Consider the following 21649-nt stretch of genomic DNA (forward strand, 5'->3'; position numbering starts at 1 on the left):
AAAGACCAGAGGGGAGAGCAGACCAAAATTGCAATTAAGCGCATTATGGGAATTTTAATGATAAAGTGTTTTAGGAGGATAGACCCATACTTAAGTATAAAAGTCATGATATATCAGATCCTGCAGCTTCAATTCTACTGTTTTTTGTTAAAATGTCTCTCCTGTCTCCAAACCTAATGAAAGTGCAATACAACGCTACTCAGGTACCCCTTTAAGACACAAACAAAGGTCAAATCAGCATATTACATTACATTGCATTTAGCTGACGCTTTTATCCAAAGCGACTTATATATATATATATCAGTTGACAAATGTTCCCTTTTAAAGCAGAACATTTTATTTGAGACTTTGTACATCTCTGGAAATCGACAATCTATTACTGGTATTACAATAACCAAAACTCTTGTGTGTTTGGCATTTCGCAGCAGATGATCCATTTAAAACACGAGTGAGCAAACAGATTTAATTTATCATTAAAAAGCATATTTAAAAAAACAAAGTTACTCCAACTTGAACTGCTCTAACACGAGGTGAATGTCTTCCAGAAGAAGTTGCGGCAGCCTATTTTGCGTTCTCTGTGGCTGAGGGGGAGATGTCTCCTCATCACCTCCTCCCGGACCCCCCCCTCCTCCTCCTCCTCCTCCTGCAGCTCGGGGAGCATCTCGTCTCCTCTCGCCGCCAGCAGCTCGGACACAAACTTCAGCAAGAGCAAGTGAGTCAGACCCTGCAGGAGGACACAAAACACGCACTTGTAGTCACGTCATTCCTTATTAAAATGTCAGCAAGTTGAAGGTGTCACTTTGTATTCAAACACAGTCCGATAAAAGGGCCATTCACCAATTCGATATTTTTACTCACTATGTCAAATAACAACGAAAGGGTATTGTTAATCTTTATTTGATTGTATTTCTAATTCACGTGCGATGTCTTGACGAAAACATTTCCCAAATTGGGATCAACAAAATGTATCTTATCTTAATATTTGAACAAACTGCTATTCTTGCTGATACTGCTTATCGATAACAGTCCTTTTATTGCTTTTTATTTTTTTGTGAGTAAAAACGAAACAATTGAACAAGAACATTTACAATTGTTTATTTGCATTTGCATTGTAAGTAAAAAAAAAAAAAAGATTGAGTAAGAACTTTAAGCATTGTTTTCAAACTAACTATTACTATTGTTGGCTATTTTGTTCTGATTATGGTAATTTAAAGTATAAAGGCACTTTAATATGAGAGTTGATCCCTTTAATGACTGTTAAATATCCAACTCACAATTTTAACATGACACCAACAAATGATTTAGTTCCAAAAATACTAAAATTAGATAATACCTATTAATTGAAAATAATAAGAAAAAAGGATATACGAAAAAAAAATGCATAAATATATTAAAGAACAACAGAGTTAATTAAAATGGTTGTCGATAAGTTATATTTCATCCATGCTTCAAATATAGTGAAATATCCAACCCAAATCCCAGCCCTTTGAGTCACCCACCTTGTCCGTTGCGAGCTGTGCTCTTAGTGCCAGCATGTCTCTGCGTGGAGCAGCTCCGACCTGCACCAGGAGCCCGGAGGAAAACAAGGCCACAAGAAGTATCTGCACCTGAGAGCGAAGCATCTCCATCTCAAACAGCAACACTCCAATAACCCCTGATTCTCTTTTCAACGCTGTGCAAAAGTCCCAAATATAAACAATCAGGAAAACAGGGTGGGATGTTGGAAGAGCTGAATGTTATCACTGTTTGAGTAGGATGTGTTGGGCTGATAAATAGGCTTCTTCATCTTCAAATCTTCCTCATCCTCCAGGAAACAAAAGGATGTGATTGGTGGAGAAGGAGGAGGTGGAGGTTGTGTGTCACCGGATGGGAGAAGGTCATCACTCGCCACGACGAACGCTCCTGAAACACCTCCAACAAAAGCTCCAAAAACTTTTTTATTAGTAATTTACTAAGTTTGTGAAATATCAATTTGAATGGTAACATATGACTTTACTTCTGTCAGTCATGATTATTAGTAAGTGTCCTGGTGTCATCGTGAGGGCTGCATGCTGTGCACTGTTGTTAATGACACAATGTGACTCAAATGTTAATGAGGCGGATTAGCGGTCCACCCTTTGTGCCGTCACTTTGGCAAATAAACATGGAAATCATCTAAATGTCAGATGTTAGTGTTTGGTCAAGACACGAAAACGTAACTATGTGGGTTATTGCACATTTAAAAGAGGACATCACATAATCGGTATGTTACTTCTATTAACACTACATGGAAAAACACCACTGTTTAAATTGTAAAAAAGCATTTTCTATTTTATGTTATTTTATCTTTTCACTACACGTTCTGACTTCAACTTCTTCTGTTTGTACATTTTTTCCTTTTTTTTTTCATTCCAAAATGGAGAAATTGTCACAAACCCAAAGTTCCCCCAAGTGTTCTGCTTCTTCTTATCCAGATATATGGATATTTAAAGTCCTTTTTGCTGTTGTTAATCGTTTTATATTTTTCTTTTCTGCTAACGAGCTATGTCTGATACAGTACACTGCATCAGCTGCACTTTATTTAAAACGTGACCATTAAGTAATAAAATAAACACAAACATGCCATTAACCAAGTCAACCCAAAGCACTACTGTTTGAACAGCATATGAGTAATAAGTATCATTTTCACGTCTCGTCCTTAAATAGGCGTTGACCTTTTCTCCACCGCAGGACTCTCACTGATAAGTCTGATTACTCAGTCTTTAATCGTGACATTACTTGACTTTAAGTAACATTTTCCCTGTAGTGGGGATGTGATGACTGCAGGCGTCCAGCTGTGCTGCTCCGGACAAAGTAGATGTGTCCAACAGTGCGATGATCACATGAATCACACGTCCTCCGCCTCTACACCTGCTGCTACATGATCAAAAATAGTGTCTTTCTTCCCGCAATTTGTCAGGGTTAATTGTCTTCACCTATGGATAACACGCAGTATAATTCCCCATGTTGTTTCCTCATATAGGATTCTTCATTATTTCATCTTTAAAACAAGCTGGTGGGTCACACATTTTAACAAGAACTATTCCCAACGGAAGAGAGCAATTCAATATTTACAATTCACGTTATAGTTTCATGTACAAGTTCAAATTGAGTGCTTGATGAATCCGAGGACTCCTTTTTTAGCCTTTTACTCTTCTCAGTTTGTCTTGTGTTTTGCAAAGTTCAAATGATTACAAATAAAAATGGCAAATGATGGGTTTTATTCAAACCTTTTGGCTTAACATAACTGATAAAGTGAGCAACTAGTGAGTTATATGTTTGTGAAGAAAGCTGTGTTTATAATTTCAAGCTGCCAAGATGTTTGTGAAATGTAAGAACATAGCCTTTATTTGGTTGTAACAGTTTGGTGCTCATGGGGATGGCTAGATTTCAAGCCAGCCAGAGTATGAGTCAACCAGCACCTGATACCGTTTTGCATGCCACTTGAAGATGTCTGTTGCCACTGTGGACCATGGGAGATCTGGCACAGGATGAAGCTGGAGGGGCTCCTTTTGCTGATGGGACCTGGTGCTGTTGCACACTGCACATGAAAGCAACTCCTCAGTGATGTCTCTAGACATTTCTGGCCAAAAAAATGATGCTTCTTGATCGGCGTTTGGTTGCTTCAATGCCGGGGTGTCCTCTGTGCACTATTTTGATTTTGACCGAGTGTGCGTCACCCAGCGGACTGTACCGCTCCAAAACCGAGGCTGTGGACCTCAGTTACCTCATTCACACCAACGGTGTTTCAGGGTCGGTTCGGAGCTGGAGCTTGAAAAGCACCGGGTTTTCCTGTTCACACCGCAGCGGAGCAGCCTCTTAGCTCCGGAATCCGGTTCGTTTCAAGCACCAAAAAACGGTCCGGCCAGAGCAAAAGCACCGCATACGTCACGCTTACGTCGAGGCGGGGGCAGGGGCAGGGGCGGGATCAACTCCTGAACAACAACATAAAGCCGGCGTTGTATCCAGTTTGTACACAACGATGGAGAAACTTAACAAGCAGCAGTGGTCCACTGAAGAGACCAGCTACCTACTGGGAATCTGGTCTTCCGAAGAGGTACAGAGGAAGCTGGAGCACAATCGTCCATTGTTGTTGTTGTCGGTGTGAGCTGTGAGGGATTTCCGCGCGGTTTGGCTTTATGAAGCAGGCACGCAAACGGTTACGTCATGACGCAAACGATGACGCAGCACCAGTCGGACTCTGTGCGGTGTGAAAAGAGCCGGAGCTAAACCGAAGAACCGGTTCTGAACCTGAAAAGCTCTAGCACGGAGCTTGAACCGGAGTTGCGTTGGTGTGAATGAGGGCACAAGGAAACGAGCCCCTGGTTGCAGACTCCTTACGCATCCCCTCGTCGTGCAATACGTAAACACAAGAACAACAGGAAACCCAGAACTCCCTTCACAACCGCTCAGCTGCTGTCTCTGGAGAGGAAGTTCCATCAGAAACAGTACCTGTCCATCGCAGAGAGAGCGGAGTTCTCCTGCTCCCTCAGCCTCACAGAGACCCAGGTCAAGATCTGGTTTCAGAACCGCAGGGCCAAGGCCAAGAGATTGCAGGAGGCCGACCTGGATACATTCAAGCTGGTCGCGAAGCCGCTGCTGCCGGCCTTCAGCTTCCCCTTCCCCATAGGTGCTCTCACCTTGCTTCTGATTTCTTGAATGAAACTTGTGCCTTTCCATTATTTTGTTATGTTGAGGGTTGCATATTTCACAGAATTTCCGTATCCTCCCTTGATTCAGCTGGGGAGATCACCGCACCGTCGGGGCCTGGCGCGCGCACTTCAGCTGCATACATAAAGGATCGTTCACGTTCAATGGCTTCTGGTCCAGCAAGATTGAGGAGGATGTAAGCCTTAAATCCTGGCAGCATTGTCTGGGTGCGCTGCGGCGATGAAGATTTCATACTCCCTCTCGAAGATCCGCCAGCTCTCCGCGACGTTTCCCTCAAACATAACAGGGTCGGGACGGTGAAATCCATCCGCCATTGTGCTAGCTGGTCCGTGGAATAAAATCCGTGGAATAAAATTTCTCCAGACGAGAGGCTCGTGCCGTCTTTTGACACCATGTAGAAGTTGTTGATACTTCTTAATACATGCATGTGTGTAGGCTATATCAGGCCCGGTCCCAGAACAAAATGACTCGGGGTGCATCTGAGATTAGAGAGGGTGCAGTGGTAAAGTGCTATTTTTATAAGTAGTGAGTGAACCTAACACCCTCTCGGGGGGTCCTCACCTCCTCTAGGAGAGTCCTCACCTCCTCTAGGGGGGTCCTCACCTCCTCTAGGGGGGTCCTCACCTCCTCTAGGGGGGTCCGGGGGCATGCTCCCCCGGGAAGATTTTTTTTAAAATATTGAAGTTAAAAGCATCAATCTGGTGCACTTTGAGAGCAAAATGAAGAGATCTATGGATACATCTCTCAACACCCATATGAAACAGAACTGTAAACAGATTTACTTTTTCTCTATGGATATTTTACAAATCACTCCCCTTTCAAGACCGAAATGTCTACATGCATAGCAGAAGATGGCATCTTTTTTACAGGAATATTCCAGCCTATCTCTGTTTTGAAACCATGAGCTGCAAAATGAGCGCCTTACCCCACTGTACAGGCGAGTTGGGTACTTTTTTAAATATACCTGGGCAGGCTCTGTTTTGCCGAGGTCCTCTGGCACATGCGGGCCGCTGAGGGGTGGCGGTGCTTGGGGCAACGAAGACGGCTGCTCCACCTCTGTGGGCGAGGCGGGCAAAGCCGGCGAGTCAGGCGGGAGGACTGCGGGTAACGTAACGTAACAGGTCCCCATGATCTGAACTGTTATTACCTGCAGTAGATGCAGTGTTACTGCTGGCGATAAGGGCTGGTTGTTTTAACCATTTTCTGATGTCCATCATTGACTGCTGTGTAAGCACCTTGCAGATGACGAACGCGCAGCGGCACAGGTCACGCGCACCTGACATAATAACGTTACTTACTGTTTAAATTGACCAAATAAATGCAGCAGACAATGTTATTTAACCACAATTACAATTTATTTACTATATTCTTTTTTATTATTATTACTACTATTATTATTATTGTTATTATAGGCCTATATGTAATATCTTTAATTTGTAATTCTTTTTTTTCCTTCACTTTTCATTTTTCAAATGAGGGTGCATAACGACTCAACTGAGGGTGCAATGCATCCTTATGCACCCCCGTAGAACCGGGCCTGGTGTATGTACAAGCAGGGGCGCCGTAAGGGGGTTAAAAGTTAGGACGATTCTAAGGGCCCGTGACTGATAGGGGCCCCAAACATTTTTAGAACATTAAGAAAAAATGTCTAAGTAACCTTTGATCAATCATCAATAATTAACATTAATATAACGTTATATTGATAACTCACTAAACTTACGATTCATTTCACTTTTTTTCTTCCAAAAGTTAATTATCCAAAGCCTCTGTACACCCCCCTCTATTTACATGTAATGATTTGGTCCTGCCTCCAAACGCTGTGCGGCACCGCTCTTTCTAGCAGCAGAGAGTGAGAGCATAGGAGCAGGGATGCTAGTAGTTACGTGTGAACCATGTCTCAACGACTCACAAAGTCAGGCTTTCAAAAAATAAAAGAAAGGAGAGAAAGACAAGAGAGGGACTAAAGGGCGACAGTATGTCACCCAGTTGTTCAAAAGAAGAGGTGGGTGTGGTGGAAATTAGTCTGTTAGCTAAGCTTAGTCCATTGTAAATAATAATTGTAATGTTTTGCTGACATTAAAGGTGGGGTAGGTAAGTTTGAGAAACCGGCTCGAGATACACTTTTTGTTATATTCCATGGAATGCTCTTAACATCCCGATAGCAATGAATATCTGAAGTGCTTTGACAAAAAATCCATTAAAAAATGTCATCTGTGGAAGCCGTGCTGTAAAAAGCAGGACCAATCATCTGAGCCGGCCCGGCTAAAATAACTGGATGGCCTACCTGCCTGTCAGCCTTCCATCTGTGCACAAACTTATGTCGTGCTCTCATTGGTCATGTGCGCGTTCGTGTGTGTTGGAGGAGGGGCTCTGGAAGGAAGTGGCAGATTTTTTTCCGGCTGTGTATTTTCAAATTCTAGTGCACTCTAGCTGGTTTCTCCAAAATGACCTACCCCACCTTTAAGTTCTGTCAATATCTTCACAGAAAATTCAGAAAAGGTTTTTCCTTTCACTCCTCTTTTAGCTGACATTTAATAAATGCAGGTACATTTTTAGCAGCTATTCATACTAAACCAGTTGTCCCTCCCCCTGGTGCCAGGACCAACAGATCCATCTTTAGGCTCTGCAGCCCTGTCCTCCCATAAGGCTTTGCAGTCTTGCCATGCTGTCCATTGAAAGCCAGTTGGCTAGAAAGATGGACTTCAAGGACTTGATCAGTGACTTTGCCTGTAAGAAGGCTAGGCGCTGGCCATCCAGTTATTTTAGCCGGGCCGGCTAAAATGATTGGTCGTGCTTTTTACAGTACTACGGCTTCAACAGATGACATTTTTTAATGGATTTTTTGTCAAAGCACTTAAGATATTCATTGCTATCGGGATGTTAAGAGCATTCCATGGAATATAACAAAAAGTGTATCTCAAGCCGGTTTCTCAAACTTACCTACCCCACCTTTAATGTTCACTTTATTTTAATTTAAGAGGTCATGTATATTTAAGTTATATTTATTTTGATTTATGAATGTTCCATTCAAAAATGTCATTAAAAAGGCATGTACACCATAAAAGATAAAAAGATAAAAGACTATTAAGGTCTATTGTCAGGAATGTTAGTCTCATATCGTCTTAATAGTGAATTCTGCAGCAGAATGTTGCAGTAGAATTTGCAGTCTGCACAGTGTTATATTTTCACCGCTCAGTGTCAGTAAATATTGTGCAGTTAGTATTGGACTACAAGATAGATTCAAGTTTAAGATATTTAAAGCATAAATGAGTGGGTTGGGTTCTGGAGGTGTGGTTACAGCAATTGTGCTTGGTTGGCGTGGCCTATGCCTGGTGGTGGGGCCCAATGTGATATCTTTTCATGGGGCCCAAAATCCCTGGCGGCGCCCCTGTGTACAAGGAATACACAATGCATAGGCAAGTGGTGGCTTTATGACCACAGCATGTACAGTGAACATGTACGTTGCATGCCGACTAATAATTGAATGCCTATTACCTTAACCGGGTCACCAGGTGGCGCACTAGCTACAGTGGCCTGCAAAGGACAAACGTAATCATTATGCGAATGATCTATTCTACAGTATCCCTGGGAGTTTTTGCTCGTTAGATTTGCAGTTAATTAAGAGCTGTGTTCATGAAGATGAAGGCCGTGAAACCCTGAGGTGTGTGTGTGTGCTTGTTAGCTCCTCCTCGTTAGTTAGAGTCAGTCAAAAATGGCGACATCTTCGAGATGTAAACACAGCTGACAGCTTTCAAATCGAGACATATAGCTTTGAATGAACTCAGTTTACATTTGCTTTTTCAAAATGAAAGTATCTTTCCATATGTTGTGTGGGTAAGTTAACAAGTTGAAGATACACGCATGGTTTAAGTGTAAACCCGTAGCCTATGCTAAAACGAATATATTTGTTTCAGTGTGGTGTTGCTGTTCACCTCATCTTTCTGTGTCACCAGTCCAGTGCCGACCATGGTGCCGACAGGTAAGACCATTTTAGTAACAATGTGTGGTACCATACATCTAAAATACCTATGTCAAAGACAGTAAATATAAATAAAATAGTTTGTATCACTCTCAGAGAGCTCCTGTCTGAAATGATACTGGATAATGAGGTTTACAATACAGTGTGCTTTTATTTTATTGCCTTCATTAAGATTACATTGTCTAATAAGAGAAAAAATGGCTTTATAATTTGGCAATTTCACATATAATGCCACATATAAATAGTCAAAGGTATGTTCAAAGCAATACATTGTCTACCACGAGTATGCATTTCATAAGAAAAGTGTTTTCACGCTATGTAAAACTAAATAACATTAATTCATTTTAATATATTTGTATTTAAAGGCCCTCAAAAAGTCTATACAATAATGTGACATTTTTGCCCCTATTGCATGCATTTTTTTGTCTACTAATGAATGCTTAGAGTTAGACTATGCAGAATCATACAAATACCACTTGAATGAATATTCACATTAAAATAATCACATTAATTACATTTTTTATTTTGTTTTGGAATTACTTGGGAACTGATGCCAGTGTTAATGTTTTCAGGAACATTTAAGACCAAATGTCTTGAACGTCACTTTTGGCTTTCTGTCAAGTCCAACTTCCTTGGCTCGAGGGTCCACTTTGACTTTGAAGGTAAGTTTCTTTATTTTCCTCAAGAATGTTTTTCCTAAATTGATGGTCAAAAATGTAATTTAGATAACAACAAAGTATATGTTGATGACCTTTTAACTCTAAACCACCAGACCGGTATGGATTCCACTCTTTGTCTGACCATGAGGCCACACTGTGTGGTTACACTGTCCTGGCCAATGATGTTGGAGACTTGGTGTTTCGTGCCTCCTTCCTGGCCTGTTATGTCCACAGCGAGGTAGGTTTTTTTACTTTGTTAAGCTTTGATATATATCGCAGGGTTGCATTCCTCACATCACTGTATCTTTCTGCAGGGAGGCACAGACTATCACCTGCGTCTTTGGTTTGTGAAACTGCATGAGGATGGGAAGGTTGCAGCGTATCCCTTCCAGCTCCACTGCTCTCTTCGGGGGCAGTGGAGCACCAGAGAGATCGTCTGTGAGGAGAACTACATGGAGGTGAATTAATAACCGGCCGATTTATATAATCACATCCACAGATTTAGGTTTAATTCTGAATGTAAGCCTTTTAAAAACAAGTGCTAGGGCTTATAGAAGATAAACAATTTTTGTGACCATATATCAACTCTCCTATTTTCCTATCTAGGTGTCCATCCAGCAGCCTTTCCTGCCTATTACATCAAAAAATGAGAAGGTAATTAAATATGGTAAATCCTTGCACTCACAAGTTGATCAACCAGTAGGCGAAAAAAGCATGACACACTTTTCATGAATGGCAGCCCCCTCCTTTGCATATAGAACTGTACGATGAAAACAACATGCACAAGTTTGGGTGAATAAAATGAGGTTAAATTCTATGTAAATTAATAAAATAATTAATTCTATATAAGTCCTTCATAAGTAAATAGCAGAGACGTGTTTTTTTTTTTCATGATTCTGTATTTGTTGTAACAATCATTGACTAGAAATCCTACGATATATAGCACCAAAAGGTTTCTTCATATTTGCAGGAAGAATATGTTTTAAATTATATATTCCAATTTTGCTTCACAAATGACTTCATTAAGCATCTCTTTGTCTCTGAGCAGGGAGTTGATGAGGCAGACATGGCTGTGATGTTCCACTATGATTCCCAGCCACCAGAGGAAGCGAGGTTCTTCTCCCGGAAAGAGGCTGCTGCTCTGGGCTACCACATCTCACTGCGAGGCGCCCACCTCAGCCTCCGCTGTCCCTACTCCTCCCCGCTCTCATACTTAGTCAAGGTGCCCATTCATGGATATTGTTTACTCGAGATTAGGCATGCTTCATTTTTATTTATCTGGTTGCTTTGTGTGGGTGTTTTTTCCCAGGAGAGAGGAGTGGATTTAGTGATTGTCAGAGCAACTATCCTGTACCGACTCCAGAGAAGCTTCCTAGCTGTTAACACCACTGTCGCCTGTGCTCTGAGTGAGTACGCTTTATCAATATTACACTATTGTGCAAATACCAGAGTAAAATGTCTCCTTTGTCTCCTTTCTCACACCCAGACGAGGCTTCAGCAGATGGCTCTGATCTGCTGTGGACTGTTCCTTACATCCTGACACCGTTAGTCCATGGTGAGTTCAGGTACAGAGGCATGAAGATCGGAGTGAACGGCCAGGATCTGAGTGAGTCTGGATATAAAGAGAGGGGATACAAAATCAGCCTGCAGGAGGGAAAAGTGGAGGTCAGGATTCCTCTAGCGGCCCCAGGTGGACACATGAAGGTATGCAATCAAATGTGTTGTACAGAGAATTGTGTAACATTTCTTCAATTCTTTGCTAAAGACAACTGTTTGCACACATGTTTCTCAATTGTTTTTCTTGCTGTGAATGTCCCAGAGTGGTGTTGTGAGAGGGCAGTACAGCCAGTCCATGTCTGTGGATTTGTCCTTCATGAGTCAGTGGGAGGACGAGCGCTGGCCTCTAACACAGCATCGCTCCTTCAGGCTCCTTAAGACTCCTCTCATCCCTCAAATCCCAGTCTTCACCAGCAGTAAGGCCTACTTTAACCATGCTAACTTGTTTGAACTGGTTTTGTTATGTTATTTAATAGTAGAAGATATATTGATTTGACAAAAGCAGTTATGGTTGCATTGCAAAGCTCCCCTTTACCCTTCTCTTATTGTAGCATAACTATGTGAACATTGCGTTATTAAAAACGACACAAATATTTTTTTATTCTGGATTTCGAATGATAGTAAGAGAAATAATAACACATTTTTGGCCTTGGACATCATTGTAATTTAAAACGTTTTTATTTTTGCATGCAGTTGGCATATTGTGATGTAAATCAATGGCAGACAAACGTTATTTTTGTTATCTTAAACGGAAATAATAATTAAAGTTTGTTACGTTTTTTGGGGTGGTCTATTTATGATTTAAAAAAGTATTTAAAATATTCCACTCTCTCTGTAAAGACTCTGTCCCATCCTTAGGATTGCTCTCCGTCACTTTAGGCCTCTTTGCCCCTGATGTTTCCCTCCAGAAGGTGACATTAGATGGTGGAGGCGAGCTTCTAACCTGGACTCAAACTGAAACAGACGACCTCAGTGTGTCCAGGCTCTCCCACTCAAACGGGAGCCACTCCTACCAGCTTCGTTTCCCATTGTCACACCCGAAAATAATCCCAGAGGTGAGATTTACCAACACTGAGCCAGTTGTACTATGTGTAGAAGCTGAAAAATATGACCCTGCTGTGTAATCCCAGTACATAGGTGGTGGCTACAAGACATACAGCCTCTCTTTCACCTTTACCTTTAACATCTTACCCAATGGAGAGCAGTTTTACCATCGAGCCACTATAGAGCATAGTGTTGAATACATAGGTGAGTTATTGATACATCCCCATTGCTCCCGACCAGTTTTAAATCAATATGTTGATGATACCCTATCTATCAGCTCCAACTTCCCCCAAGCTGGAGGGAAAGTGCACAAAGAGAGGCCTGCTGGTGCTGCTGCACCACGGGGCCCAGGCGGACCTGCAGTGGGAGCTCTTCCTCGGAGCTCACAAACTGGACTGGGACCTGGTGGAGATGGGTGGGTTTGTGATGGAGGCGGATGAGGACTACTTTACTGTTGAGATCCCCCGCTACAGCCCATGGATGAACTACGTGGTGATCAATCAAAGTTTATATTGACCTGATGTGTTTTTAACAATTACTTTAGGTTTTGGATATGCAGTTGATGGTTAGCATGCCTCCAGTTTTGAGAAACATCAGGAGCAAAGAGGCAAAACAATGTACTGCTTGTATTTAAGCCACCAAAAAGAATGGCCCAATTGAAAATATAAATTATAAGTGTATTTTGTACACTTTTACCTAGCAGATCTTTCCAGGGAGGAATTAAAGGCGATATATCTGTCTTGCTAAAAAACTCCCAAAACTTTTTTTTTGCATTTACAGTGTATTTGACTTTAAAATATTCCTTCTTTGGTTTGCTTCTTTTTTCCCCATGCAGGAGCTGACATTGCAGGGTCTTGTCTCTGGAGTGGAAGTGTCTGTTGTGGACGCTGACTCTCTGAAAGCAAAGGACACTCTTGTCCTTAAATGTACATTTCCTGTTCTGGAACTACTAGGTAAATCTCACAAGCTCAAACTGAAGCACATTTTCCTTTAGTTTCTATTAGTCTCCTCACTCAGACTGTTTATCTGGCAGTATGTTTGCCAGAAGGGAGGATGGTAGCAGTCGTCGACACCACCCACACTAACCCACCCAATCACCCCAACCGGACCACCCTATTGGACCCCAGCTGTATTCCCGTGGAGACGGACAGCACCAGAGCCTTGTTCAGCTTCAGCCTGGACTCCTGTGGGACGACTGTCACTGTGAGAGAATTTAATTGATACAAATTCACACTCAAAATATGTTTTCTGGCGTGTTTCTGATCTTATCCGATTTTCCTCAGACTGAGGGAAATGTCCTTGTTTATGAAAATCAGATCAGTTACACTCAAGAGTTTCTGCCTCCGGATGATCCTCTCATACACAGAGATTCTCCATACAGGTGGGAAACATACAAACTCAATCAAGCAGTGTTTAAACCGGATAATAATGTTTATACTTTGTCTGTTTTAGGTTGACAATTCAGTGTCGCTACCCAGCAAACCATACTACAACTCATGCTATCCAACAGCCTTTAAATAACTCTCTGGACCTTTCACCTGTGCACATCACACGCCCACGCAGGGAAGCTGCAAACACAGGTGTGTGTGTGTGTGTGTGACTTCAGATTGTATTTTGGAAAAAAATGACAAGTCGATCTATGACTCAAAATTCATATTAATAATGTAAATGTGTGATTTATATATTCACTCCAATCAGGCTGAAGAAAATGGAGTTTGGAGGGACTCAAGACCGTCTTGGTGGTGAAACTTTATTTATACTGTGTCTATTACTGTTGAAACTGTGCTAAATACTCTACACACCCATAACTCAACATACTTTGAATTAAAACTGAAATAGGGCGATTAATAATTTACTCTCATTTAAAATCCTGAATTTCAGTGTGGATCACATGGACGCGTGTCTCCATTCTGCTGATACTGATGCTCTGCAAATGTGTTGCTGCATTTTTGTCCTGTAAATCAAATAAATAAATGTATGTCGCATTTTATTTATTACTTCTTTCTTGTTTATCCTGACAAGACTTTTAAAAAATAAATGAAAGGTTATTGTTTTATTTTGTAAAATAATTAAGTATCAACTTAAAAAAAAAAACGGTTACCTAAATACCAGGTCAAATCATCATGTGTCTATGTGGTTGAAACAAATGTAGACTCAAACATGATGAGTTTATCTTTAATGGCATGACATTTTCCTGTCATAGCAGGTTGAAATATTCAACTAATTTCTGCAGACAATTTCGGCTTGCATTTTAAGAGCCTTGGTAATAAAACTACTTCATTCACATGCTTACTCGCTTCATCTCATTGAAAGGAGCCATTAGCGTCACCTGTGCTTGAGCGCTAGCTTGATTGCTAATGAGCAGCACCTGTGGCTGTAACACCTGACTGCCTCTGATTGGTTGGTGAATAAACAGGCCTATAAAAGCTGGTCTAGCAGACAGCATGTCATATTGCTAGTTTGGTCAGGATATCCAATCAAGTGTTGCCTTTGAGCTTGTGTTGAAGCAGGTGTAGTTTGCTAGCTTTAGACACTGCCAACACATCAGTTGCTATGGCTATTCACTTTTGCCTTGGGTAAGTTGGTTTTCTGAACATTTTCAAGCTGTTTGTGGATAATAGTTCACCTTTTTTTATTTGTGGATATTCTATGCCTTTGTGTTACAGGGTGACCTTGCTCCTCTCTATGTGGGCAACTGCAACATGTGATGTTCCCAATGGTAAGAGATGAAATGTTTGCTTATAGTCACTAGGGCTGCTCAATTAATCGTATTTTAATCGCAATTATGATTTTGGCTTGCAACGATTATGAAAACAACATAATAGAAATAAAACGATTATTTATTTTAATAAATAAAAAGTTTATTTTTGTATTGATTTTTCAGTTGAATTATACTTAAAGTTAGGGTAATCAACTGTTCAAAACATACTGTTCAAATTTTTGTTTCAATATATGGATGTTTTCAAAGTAAATGGATAATTGTTTTTAATAATCGTGATATAAATTATTGACCCAAATAATCGATATTATGATTTTTGCCATAATCGAGCAGCCCTATAGTCACACTAAACTGTGGACTAGTTTGACAGCTTTTAATTGTTTCTGCAGAAGCTATAAATATGGAGTGTCATGATCGCTTCCTCGTGATAGCTGTTGATCTCGCCTTCACTGGGAATAAACCCCACTTTGAGGCAGTTGGTAAGTCCTGCACAGCTTTGTCACAAATTGCTACCCCTTTTTTTTAAATGTACCATCCGATCAAAAGACAACTAGTGTGGCCTGAAAATGACAATTTCACTAATGCAGCCACTTGTAGGGTTGAATAACTAATGTGATTGTCGTTCCAGATGAGAGCGGTGTGTACCCCATCACTAGGCACAGGGCAGCACAGTGTGGCTACAGTATCGGTGTTCTCCCTCTGCTTGGACATGTGGAGCTCCGAGCCTCTTACTTTAGCTGTCACACTGAAAACAACGTTGGTACACTTGGCATTTTAACAGTATTTGTTCGTGTTGTGTGGCAACCCCTTCATTCTGCTCTATATTTCAGGATGACAAAGTCTTCACGTTCAACTTCAACCTGGTTGTTGTAAATGAAGGAAAGATTGTCAGCTATGCCTTGAGCAAGACCTGTTCTCCATCTCTCCCCTGGTCTCCCAGAGAGGTTACCTGTGAGGTCAACTACATGGAGGTAAGCATGGTTACATTGTCTAGTATTTTGGGAATTGTTTTCAATCTGAACTAATCTTTGTTTCTCTGTAGGTGTCAGTGAATAGTGAGATCACCTGTCCATCTGAGACAAAGAAAGAAGACTGGAATGCTGCTCTAAAATCAGTACGTTTCAACTTTCACACAGTTTTATATTGCTATAGCTTCAATGAGCACAACCATGAAATATTTCTCTTCTAGGCTTATAGCTCAGCAACTTCAGACTGGCAGGTTATGTTGCACGGCGGTGAGGAGCAGGGGATGCCAATGAACCTTTCTGAAGCTCATAAGCGGGGCTATTCGTTTGACTTGACGGACAGCAGGCTGGTTTTACGTGCCCAGTATGGACAACCTGAATCATTCAGCACTGAGGTAAATGTACAAGATATTGTCAATGACTTTGTTTAGTTGCATAGTTCAATACCTGTCTTGTAAAGCGGAGTCCAAAACCAGTTTTGACTTTGATTTTCTGTCTCCAGGTGAATGGTGTTCCAGTAGAGGCGGTCCATGCCACTCTGTTCTCCAGACAGGGCTGGGTTGTCCTCATGGTGGACCTGGTGGCTGCTTGCTCAATGCGTCAGTATTACAGTATTTAAGGTTGAGGCTTATATTTTGTTCCTGTTGACGGTACAACAACCAAAGCTTTAATTCTGTAATGTCCACAGATGAAGGATCATATAATGACAGAGGCTACATGATGTGGGACACTCCTGAGGCGCTGCATCCGCTGATGACTAGTCAACATGAGGCGCAGGTCAAAATTGGAGTAAACGGTGAACTTGTGGCGGAGCCAGTTGCAGAAGAGAGGGGCTACATTGTGGAGAAGCAAAATGCCATTATCCAGATCAGCATCCCCTATAATGCAGAAGGAGCAATCAGGAAGGTCAGGACGCACTGATATAATAAGATTTGCGGTCTAGAAGCACACTTGGCTGAATGCGCTTTTGTATTTGCAGAGCTTGGTGTCTGGCGACCTCTTCGAATTCTATATCTTTGATCTGTACTTGGAGCAAATGTTGTTCGGTGAAGACCAGATGGACACCAGACTTCGTGCTCACAGGACACTGGCTACGCCTCTGCTGCCACGCTCTCTCTTCAGTGAAAACAGTAAGTCTATTGACAAACTCACCGTCCATTTGATGCAACAATAATCTGATTTACATTTTGATTTCAGGAACAGTTCCTGAGGAGCGTGTGTTCACGGTGTACCTCGGCGACGTGCCTGAAGACGTAGAGTTGGCAGCTGTTAATTTGAATGGACAAAAATATAAAGCTCCGTTTTCGAATGAAAGTAGCCTCACCATCACAAAAGTTATTCAGCCAAACAACAATCATGGCTACACTCTGAAGGTGTCGATGTTTGACCCTGTTATCAGGCAAAAGGTAAAGGTCCTGAAATACTTAGTCCATATTCATGGAAACTTCACCCTGCTTTGGTAAAACTTGTATGTTCTTTTTCCTAGTTCTCCAAAGAAGATGCAGCCATGCAGCAGACACTAGAAATCAACTACACCTTGACGGTTCTGCCTGAAAATGAGCCTTTTTGCCATCTGGCATCAGTCAAGGCATTTACTGACGTCTGTAAGTTGCCTTGTTTTGCCTTGGTTAAACTTACTTGTGCATATAGCAACCATTGTCTTCTATACTTATCCTGTGTTCAACAGCGCCACCAGTCTTTGATGCTCTCTGTACTGAGTCTGGCATCAGCTTCAAGCTGGACCACCGGCCTTTTGACTACCTGTGGGAGATCACTATCGACTCAGACCTGCTGACATCAGAGCTGGCAGACCAGCACGGCTACATCATGAGCAACGATAGCAACAGTCTGCTGCTTGAAGTGCCCCTTCTCAGTCAAGGCTACCAGTATGAGGTACGATGAGACGGATCGGCATCAAACACTCTTTAGTGTGCTGTTTTGTAAATCGAGTTGAATGTCTAATCTGTTTTTCATAGGGCTTTAATTTGAAGGAAGTCATTGGTACGTTCAAGATTCTCATTCGGGATCCTGAAACTTCTGAAGTCCAAAGCTCATCTATCAAGACTTGTTCGTTCACGACTACAGAACTCGTTGGTAAGAAGACTTTTTTTCTCTTTGCCATTAGCTCCAGTGGGATGTTCATATATTTGAAATTTGCACTAATCCATACTTTCGTCAGTGTGTTCGACTGATGGGAGGATGACTGTGGTGGCTGACTTGGCTCTGGCCATCCCAAATGGAGGCAATCCTGCTAGAACCAACCTGAGAGACAAATACTGTGGCCCCAAAGAGACAGACGGCAGCAGGGCTCTGTTCTCTTTCTCTCTCAACAGCTGTGGATCCACAGTCAAGGTACTGCTGCTTCCTAATGCTCCTGTTATACTCATTCCAAAGAAATAACATTTAGATCCTGTTATAGTGCTGTGCCTTCACTCAATTCTTATGCTTTGTTTCTCCAGCTCAGCAAGGAGTATGTGACGTATGAAAATGAGATTTTCTACAGCAAGAAGCTACGTGCTCTGAAAAATCCAGCAGATCCTAGCAATGATATTGACAGGTGTATATTTAACCCAAACTCTTGGCCATTTAGCCTTTTTTTTTTAATCAACTTATTAATCCAATGTTTGTCTTGCAGGGTGACGATACAGTGTACGTATCCTCTGTCTGGACTGTTCCGTCTCTTCTCAGTATACAAGTTTGAGTCTGATAAAGCCGGTTTTGGTCGCATTGTTCATTCTGCGCACTCTCCTGAAGGTAAGTGGTTGACCTGAATAAACATCATTATATTCACAATGAAATTCTGACAATCTGTTTGGTCTTTAGGTCTACTGAGTCCCACCATGGAGCCCACTCCAGTGTTTCAAACTCCAGTGTTTCAAACGCCAGTGTTTCAAACGCCAGTGTTTCAAACGCCAGTGTTTCAAACTCCAGTGTTTCAAACTCCAGTGTACACTACCAGACGCTCCAGAAGACCTGTGTCAATGAGACCTGGGTACCAGCCTCCTGTTAAATACATCAAAGTACCCAGCTTTCTGAAGAATCTTCCCAAGAAAGGTACGTTTATTTGAAATGGTTGTGAAAATTCAATTACTTTATTAATCCTTAATGAATTCTCTTTTGCAGGAGCCAAAGGACAATTGCAAATTAAATTGAATCCATATATTTCTTTGTAACTACTTTGCTTTACATTTTTAAATGTAAAGCTTAATAAATTTGTCTTTAAAATTCTTGACTTATCAAATAAATGCAACATGAAAGTACCAATGTATGCAATGGTTGTTTAGCTCAAAGAGCCTTTCATAACAACCTAAAGGTGTTCCACCCTCCCTGTTTAAGAGCATGATTTCTGAGCTGCAAGGTTGAACCTAGCTTGAGGGTTTGAGATTCAAATGTATTGGAAGAGTGCGAGGGAAAGCTGACTTTTGTTTTTCTGTGGCAATTACAGTATTTAGACAATTCTGACCTAAAATCCATATTACATATCCATTACGAACATTCCCGAATCAAAAGCCCTGGATAAACGGTGAGGCGCGTGGCAAGCTGAAAGTGCGCACAGAGCTGGAGATTTGGAGGAGTACAGGAAATCTAGGTATGAACTCCGGAGAGCTATCTGCAGTGCAAAGAGACAATACAAAGACAAGGTGGAATCTGACTTCAAAGGCTGTAACACCCGGAACATGTGGGCGGTTCTAAGAACAATGACAGACTACAAAGGAGCAGCCTCAACGACTACCGCCCAGTAGCACTCACCTCCATCATAATGAAGTGCTTTGAGCGGTTAGTCAAAACCTTCATCACCTCCTCCCTCCCTGACTCTCTGGACCCCCTGCAGTTTGCCTACAGAGCAAACGGGTCCACAGACGACGCTATAGCCCTCACCATCCACACTGCCCTCTCTCACCTGGACCAGAGGAACACATATGTGAGAATGCTGTTCATTGATTACAGTTCAGCCTTCCAAACCATTGTGCCCTCCAAGCTGGTCATCAAGCTCCGAGACCTCGGGCTCAACAGCGCCCTCTGTGACTGGATCTTGAACTTCCTGATGGGCAGACCCCAGGCAGTGCGGGTGGGAAACATCACATCCTCAACACAGGAGCCCCTCAAGGCTGCATGCGCAGCCCTCTCCTCTACTCCCTGTTCACACACGACTGCGTGGTCACACACAGCTCCAACACCATCGTGAAGTTTGCTGACGACACGACCGTCATCGGCCAGGTCACAGACGCCGACGAGAGAGCGCTCTTCTGAAAGACTGAGATTTTCATCTATTCTCTTATAGTATAAAATACTATGACAGTAAAAAAAGTTGTTATTAATAAACAAGAATACAGTTTGAAAGTGAGTGATTTGTAAAATATCCATAAAGAAAATCTGCTTACAGTTCTGTTTCATATGGCTGTTGAGAGATGTATCCATAGATCTCTTAATGTTGCTCTCAAAGTGCACCAGATTGATGCTTTTAACTTCAATATATAAAAAAAAAAAATCAATCCCCCGGATCCCCCAAGAGGAGGTCCACCCCCCACTTAAATCATGTTCAAATGGATAGGATACTAAATACATTTGCACACATCTTGTGTCCATATCTTTCTGTTTTGGTGGTCATGCCACAACCGTGCATGCATGCACGAGTCATAGTGAGTGTCTGCATTTTGGGGGTGGGGTGGCACGCGCCAGCTAAAATCTTGCCTAGGGCAGCAAATTGGTCAGGGCCGGCCCTGCCCATCGCCATCAATGGGACTATTGACAATGAATACTCTGCAACTTCTACAGGTGCACCATAGAGAGTATCCTGACTGGCTGCATCACGGCCTAGTACGGCAGCTGCACCGCCCTCAACCGTAAGGCTTTACAGAGGGTGGTGTAAACTGCACAGAACATCACCAGGACGGAACTGCCATCCATGGAGGACCTTTACTCCCAGCGCCTCAGGAAGAAATCCCTCCGGATTGTAAAAGACCCCCATCACCCCAGCCACAAACTGTTCTGTCTGCTGCCGTCTGGCAGGCGCTACCGCAGCATCCGGACTAAAACCACCAGACTCAGGGATAGTTTCATCCCTCAGGCAATAAGACTGTTAAACACCTGAACTGCTGAAACAACATCCACGATATTCATCTCGCTGCTACTTAAAAATTATTTATCTATTTACCTAATATATCATATTTCAATGACTTGCAAAGACTATTATTTCAAACTATTTTTCTTCTTGTATTTACTTGCACTATATTTTTCTGTTTATCTGTGTTTTGTGTTGCACTGTTGGAGAAGCCTGGGACACAAGATTTTCATCGACATAACTACACTGTAGCTATGTTCGACAAATAAAGAACCTTGAAATTTGATATAAAAGCAAACTGCAAGCAACAGCACATGCTTGGTTAGCGTGGCTTCATTATGTTTGTGACAAATGTTAACTTGGAAGTCACAATAATTCCTATTCAAGCTGAACTTGGAATGTGTTAATACACTATATTGAATACACTTCAGACAGTGTATTTGACACTGAGGTTTTTAATGGCAAATGAAAAACGGGCAGTTTAGGGTCACTTAGATGCATTTTTTATAGTGAACGGGGAAATGCATTTGTTTTGGTCTTGCCCATGTTACAACCCACTGGAGTTAATTGTCACACTTTATCTACCATTACTTTGGATTTACTTGACTGTTTGTTTAAATGTCGTTTTTTGCACATTCATTCAGGAATATATACGGGCAAACAACTTAATTACAAAAGCTTTCACTTTAATATGAACCTTTTCTAATGTTCGGTTTCTTTTGTGAAAAAGTGTGAACTGCTTGTTGTAATTGATGGTTGATAATTGTTTAGCGGTAGCATACAAATATTCTAATTGGGATACTATGAAAGTGGCCTTAACCAGAATTGATAAGATTCCATGTGACCTGTGCATTTCAAGTGAGAAAACACATTCACAAAACATGTTGTCATTATTACCTTGTAGTCTAAAAGTGAATTTAAGTTAGTCTGAAATATTAGCCTTTCAAGGTAGTTTATAGCTTATTTAAAGTTCAT

At 41.7% G+C, this 21649-nt stretch overlaps 4 protein-coding genes across 4 annotated transcripts; 3 read left to right on the top strand and 1 right to left on the bottom strand.

Annotated features, from left to right (window-relative positions):
* Positions 1–314: 314 nt before the first annotated feature.
* On the bottom strand, positions 315–1730 carry sst5 (somatostatin 5). Its single transcript, XM_034226308.1, has 2 exons — positions 1500–1730; positions 315–724 (listed from the first exon to the last, which is right to left on the bottom strand). Exons 1-2 carry the CDS (start codon positions 1626–1628, stop codon positions 521–523), a joined length of 333 nt encoding a protein of 110 aa, XP_034082199.1. The 5' UTR covers positions 1629–1730; the 3' UTR covers positions 315–520.
* Positions 1731–3646: 1916 nt separating this feature from the next.
* Positions 3647–4677, top strand: LOC117552695 (homeobox protein H17-like). The gene is made up of 2 exons (XM_034226272.1): positions 3647–3740; positions 4322–4677. Exons 1-2 carry the CDS (start codon positions 3647–3649, stop codon positions 4675–4677), a joined length of 450 nt encoding a protein of 149 aa, XP_034082163.1.
* A 3978-nt stretch (positions 4678–8655) lies between these two features.
* Positions 8656–13886, top strand: LOC117552696. Its single transcript, XM_034226273.1, has 17 exons — positions 8656–8668; positions 9241–9330; positions 9441–9565; positions 9642–9785; positions 9934–9981; positions 10376–10549; positions 10637–10733; positions 10814–11031; positions 11147–11300; positions 11725–11939; positions 12015–12132; positions 12206–12420; positions 12764–12881; positions 12962–13131; positions 13212–13309; positions 13381–13508; positions 13627–13886. Exons 1-17 carry the CDS (start codon positions 8656–8658, stop codon positions 13629–13631), a joined length of 2130 nt encoding a protein of 709 aa, XP_034082164.1. The 3' UTR covers positions 13632–13886.
* Positions 13887–14392: 506 nt separating this feature from the next.
* Positions 14393–19553, top strand: LOC117552730. Its single transcript, XM_034226324.1, has 19 exons — positions 14393–14504; positions 14595–14647; positions 15037–15126; positions 15276–15403; positions 15478–15618; positions 15690–15761; positions 15837–16007; positions 16115–16211; positions 16301–16518; positions 16592–16742; positions 16810–17018; positions 17099–17216; positions 17300–17505; positions 17589–17706; positions 17792–17964; positions 18072–18169; positions 18248–18366; positions 18436–18666; positions 18736–19553. The coding sequence occupies exons 1-19, from the start codon at positions 14482–14484 to the stop codon at positions 18783–18785; spliced, it is 2466 nt and encodes an 821-aa protein (XP_034082215.1). The 5' UTR covers positions 14393–14481; the 3' UTR covers positions 18786–19553.
* Positions 19554–21649: the final 2096 nt, after the last annotated feature.

The sequence above is a fragment of the Gymnodraco acuticeps genome, unplaced genomic scaffold (genome assembly GCF_902827175.1).
Source record: "Gymnodraco acuticeps unplaced genomic scaffold, fGymAcu1.1, whole genome shotgun sequence".
In the NCBI taxonomy this organism is placed as follows: Eukaryota; Metazoa; Chordata; class Actinopteri; order Perciformes; family Bathydraconidae; genus Gymnodraco; species Gymnodraco acuticeps.